This window comes from Chenopodium quinoa, unplaced genomic scaffold, assembly GCF_001683475.1.
Source record: "Chenopodium quinoa cultivar QQ74 unplaced genomic scaffold, ASM168347v1, whole genome shotgun sequence".
NCBI classification, from domain to species: Eukaryota; Viridiplantae; Streptophyta; class Magnoliopsida; order Caryophyllales; family Amaranthaceae; genus Chenopodium; species Chenopodium quinoa.
Genome location: NW_018743616.1, coordinates 362,414 through 367,806, shown reverse-complemented (window position 1 = coordinate 367,806; position 5,393 = coordinate 362,414). Strand labels below are relative to the sequence as shown.

The 5,393-nt window shown below is 34.2% G+C and overlaps 1 protein-coding gene across 2 annotated transcripts; it reads left to right on the top strand.

Moving 5' to 3' along the window:
• The first annotated feature begins 615 nt into the window (after nt 1-615).
• LOC110682972 (MOB kinase activator-like 1A) lies at nt 616-5,393 on the top strand. Of its 2 annotated transcripts, none has more exons than XM_021859311.1 (7): nt 616-838; nt 1,948-1,996; nt 2,076-2,184; nt 2,607-2,700; nt 3,855-3,988; nt 4,089-4,252; nt 5,043-5,393. In XM_021859311.1, exons 1-7 carry the CDS (start codon nt 813-815, stop codon nt 5,112-5,114), a joined length of 648 nt encoding a protein of 215 aa, XP_021715003.1. In that variant the 5' UTR covers nt 616-812; the 3' UTR covers nt 5,115-5,393. The 2 variants fall into 2 exon arrangements, with proteins under 2 accessions (XP_021715003.1, XP_021715004.1); XM_021859312.1 differs by lacking the exon at nt 616-838 and adding an exon at nt 1,439-1,606.

Genomic DNA, 5,393 nt, shown 5'->3' with positions numbered 1-5,393 from the left:
TTGTTATATTGGCTAACACTTTAAAAATTTCCACATAACAAGACAAGCAACTCATGCGCAATTAACCCCAAAGCACACGAGCCCAGTACCAGTATAATCCTCTTTAACCAAGATATATTTTCCTCTAGGATATCAATAATTAACTTGAAAAAACTTACTTCGCCCTAATCAATTGACCCAATAACCTCTTCGAGATTATATCCAAAAAAAAATATGAATTCAATTAACACATTGGTATGATAAAGTAGCCTTGGGCGCGGTTTATCACATAGATAATCTCAAGTACTTCGTACAATATTACTCGGTGTGTTGGACGTTGGTTGACCAAGGTCCAAGATGCACATTTTACACAATTTCATCCTCTATTACGTATATAATTTTATTTTATTTAAATTAAAAAACTTAAAGGGCAAAAAAAAAAGGAAAACAGAAAAATAGAGGATTGAACAGAAATGGAGAGAATCCAGAAAGCCAGGTCATATTGAGATGGAGAATGGCATATTAAGGAAGAACATCGACCTGTCTACATAATACAGTAAGATTTGACAGTCTGGCTTTTTTAGCCCACTTCTACTCTTTCTGTTTTTTAAAAAAATTTCTTTTCTTTAATTAATTTTATTCGTTTTGGGTGTAATTAATGCTATTATCAGTATTATTTAAAACTATAGTATATATAACCTTTTTTTTCAACCCCTCTGATTTTCGTCTTCCCCCCTTTCCCTCTTCTATTGCTCTCAACAGATAGCAGAAATTCATTGATTATTCAAAAATTAATTTATTAAATTTGAAATTTCTTTCAATTCATCATCATTATGAGTCTCTTTGGCCTTGGAAGCAGGTGAATTTTTGTTTTTTTATTTTTTTTTATTTTTAATTTTTGTCTTTATTTTTTCGTTTGTAATATAATGATCTCCATTTTTTTTGTAAAATTTCGGGCTAATCCCATGTTTAATTCTTTTTGAAGAAACCAGAATTATTATTTATGGTTTTATAATTGATGTGATCTGGGTTTTTTTTTTTTATTATTTTATTTTTTTTATTTGGGGTTTAAGTTGGAACAATACAGTAATTAAATTTTAATTTGAGTAAAAGTGATTAGGGGTTAATTAAAAATTGCATCTTTTTTTTGAAAGATTACTTAAATAATTCATACAAATTTAAAAAGGGGTTTTTTAGCATGTAGTTGAGTTTAATTTTATATTTAGCAAATTACCCTATTGAAATTTTTTTACCTTTATTCCTAATCCCCTTTGAAGATATATTAGTGGAACATAATCTGCTTTATATAATTTGTTTTATCATGTTTGTTCGAAATGTACCTTTTAGTATTGCTGGTTATTGGAATCCACACTTTCCAGTTGTCATATCTTATTATTCTGATTATTATGCTTAGTCCTAAATCAAGTGATTTACTTCATAATAGCTTAAATTACTAGGTCCTAATGATGTGTCATTGCATTGTGATCATGCTCACGAATTTCTTGGTGAAGCACTTGCGTTGGTAGACCTTGTGTTGCTCATCTAGTCAAAGATATCGAATGTGTTTTAGTGTATTGGATGTTCGGTATGATAAGTTGGTTTGATATTCTTGAAGAATTTTAATGGAGTAAGTGTATTGTTGATTGAGTCAGTCCACATGAATACTTGTATCTTGTTTGTTGGGAGCTTGAGAGTACTTGGAGCGTAGAAGAGGCATTGATTAATTCCTTGATCATTTGTGTTGCAATGATTGTATGTGTATATGCTTCTGCTGGCTTATAATCAAATTTTGATGCAACGTTATGGAATGACATCGTGTAATTGATTGCCTGTGGGTGGGTGTCTGCGTTATGATCACGCTGCCTGTGGAATAAATCATGCTTGATCTCTACCTGGGTCTTTTGGACTTAACTTCCATGGCCTTTTTCCTTCTAACTTTGTTTCGTTTTCTGATAATGATCTTTGCAGAAACCAGAAGACTTTTCGCCCTAAGAAGAATGCCCCCTCTGGGAGTAAGGTCAGTTACAAACCCTAGTAGTATCTGTCTTTTGCTGTTCCGTTATTTGGTATTTATACTTCTTCATGTTAACTCCCAGGGTGCTCAACTTCAAAAACACATTGACGCTACCTTGGGTAGTGGCAACCTGAGGGAAGCTGTGAAGTTACCTCCTGGAGAAGATTTTAATGAATGGCTGGCGGTGAACAGTTAAGTCTTGGAACATTTACTGCTATGGTTGTTTCTTTGTCATTGATTAACTAGCCACAAATTCGGTTATATTACCACACTGCACTATCATTTCTATACTTGTTGATATAATATTTAGGATCACTGACAACAGATGGTTAGAATAAGGAATGAGATTATTACTGCCACGAAGCCATGCGATTTAATTTGGATATTTTCCTTCTATGACTTTTATTCTTGATATTGCAATATAGGGTTATTGCTTCCACGTTGTTACCTTGTGCATTTGTACTGCAGCTCGACTGCATCTATTCTATTTTCTCCAACTCATATTCAGTTTCAGTTTACAAGTTAAATGGACATGTGCGATTGTGATGCCTCTTAAGTATATGATATGCCTAAGGTAAGTCTATTGACAGCAATCCATTTTATCTTCTTGCAGCGGTGGACTTCTTCAATCAAGTTAACATTCTGTATGGAACTCTCACTGAGTTCTGTACAGCAACCAGCTGCCCAACAATGACTGCAGGACCAAAGTATGTTTCTTAATTCCTGACAAAAATAAAGTGAAGCATTCCCAAGCCTTATCTACGTTGAAATTCAGTGCTTAATTAAATATAATCAGTTTGTTCATGTCATTCTCCGGCTTTCTGGGTTTTTAATTGTATTTGCATGATAATATTGACCCTTGAGTGCTTGGTGAAGATCATGTGTAGCATAGAAGCTCTACCATTCTAAGCTTCCTCTGCTTTGTGTGATTTGATTAACTGTGCTGGTGATATCTTTGTCTTCTGTGTCCTCTTTTCGCACCACAAGAACTTAGTGATATTTGCAGTCAAAAGTTTCTTGGTTCCCTTGGAATATTTTACTCATCCTTTTCCTTTCTCATGGTCATGTATCTCATTTGCTAACATGAATTTGATTTATACACCTCATCTGTCCTTTATTTTGAAGTAAGCCCTTAACTATGGAATAGTCAATCTCAAGCATTTTAGGAAATAAGAAGTATGTCATTTAAACTACTTAAGCAGGCCACAAATCTGAAATGCAACAATTGGGTTTATGTCATTTATGAGCCGCCACAACTAACTAACTAAGGCACGAGAAATCGATAATCCATTCTTCAGGAGTTAAGCTAGAATCCGTTCTTCCCTCATTCCCTGTTGTCACTGTGTAAGACGATAGAGACAAGTTCCTGCGCTTTGCCTTTTGATTGAAAAATTTGAAAGAAAAATATCCAATTCCTTTTGACGGAACCTCTTTTAATCTATCTAAAAGATTGGGTTCATAAAGTAACATCTGATAAATTCCGACTAATACTAGAGAAGCATTAGATATCTGCAAGTTGATTTGTTACCATAGGCAGGCTATGCGTCAACTTTTGATGTCAGTTGCATATTTCTTTCTATGGGGAAATTTACACTAAGTGAAGTAATTTTTTTTCCTACAATAGATTCCTGTAGCTCTCTACACCTTGAGTGAAGGAAGTAGATTCTCTTTTTCTCTGATGATACCCCCTAGACATACCTCTGTAGTACATGGACATTTCTAGACTTGATTTCTTCCTCTTGTTCTCTTCCCTAATAAATTTGCTGATCACTTCTTAAATTTGGTTTCTTTATAAGTTCATGAGTATTTTTGCAATAGCGTTTGTCACTTTGAAGTATACAATAAAGCATTCTCTCTACAGATACGAGTATAGATGGGCTGATGGAGTTACCATAAAGAAACCCATTGAGGTGTCTGCTCCAAGATATGTTGAATATCTAATGGACTGGATTGAAGCTCAGCTTGATGATGAATCAATATTTCCTCAAAAATTGGGTATGCAAAGTTCTTTTAATTTGGTTAAGATAGGTCTGTGTGTTTTCCCTGTTACTACGAGAACAGACAAATATAAAACAACTATATTTTTGTCATGCAGGGTCACCTTTTCCTGCAAATTTCCAGGATGTTGTTAAGACTATCTTCAAGAGGCTGTTCCGTGTTTATGCACACATCTATCACTCCCATTTTCAGAAGATTGTAAGCTTGAAGGAAGAAGCTCATCTCAATACTTGCTTTAAGCATTTCGTTCTTTTTACATGGGTAAGTTTTTTCTCTATTCTGGCTGGAGCTATGATTGATTTATTTTTATTCCTTTCTTTTTTGCTTGGGTTTTGCATTACTGTCTATCACATGAAATGTTTCACTTGGGTAGTGGACATTGTTTTTCCTAATTATCATGTACCATGTTCACCCTCCATCTGCAATTATTATTAATCTCTCATAAATAAGGATATGCATGATATACAAAATGGACCCCACTTATGATAATTTAAGTTAGGGCATATCTATACTATATATTAAAAGGCGTTCCTAAACAAGCCTACATGCCACGTGGCGCCCTCCTCAATTAATCGAGTCTTTCATTTCACATTTTCACGTGCTTAAAAATATGGATTGTATAAGATTTGAACCCACAATCTTAAGTTTAGAAACCTAAGTTTAGCCACTAAAGTATCACCATATTACATGTCATTCTACCAAAATTAAATGTAAATAAGGATTTTAATCATGGAATTAATGCAGTAACTTGGGTCATCACATGGGTCTAAAAACTAGTTAACATATTAAACGAATCTAGTTATAAACCATTCTATTAAGAAAGATGCCAGCTTTTGTATGGATATCCAAAAGTAAACTCGATTTGAATGTCTGGACAGAGCGTACATCATTAATAACAAGCCGTTGTATCAAAATTCTTTTTGGATGTAAAATGTTGCATATCAGATGAAATCACTTCCTATTTTAGGCTTTACTACAAATTTATTTCTTAGCCTTGATGCAGGATCAGTTGTGAAATGTGTGATTCTGATTGACTTCTGTTATGATACAGGAATTCCGCTTGATTGACAAGGGCGAACTAGCCCCGTTGCAAGAGCTTGTGGAGTCAATTCTTCAGTGCTAGTAAAATGTTGGTGGTCTATTCCCCATTGTTAGTTAAACGTTGTAAATGTTGCTCCATAGACCACAGAATGTTTTGACTCACATTTTTGTAAGCTGTTTGGTTGACTAATTAAATTACTCATGGGGTTTGCATTGGTAATTACTCCTATTTGGTTTGTGTTATTTAGCTCCCTTAGTTATTGCTGAATAAATCTTCACTCCGCCGAAGGGAAAGGAGTTGGAAGCAATTTATTCACTTGGGATCGCGTAGATGTGAATTGTAACTACTGTCAAGTTGTTA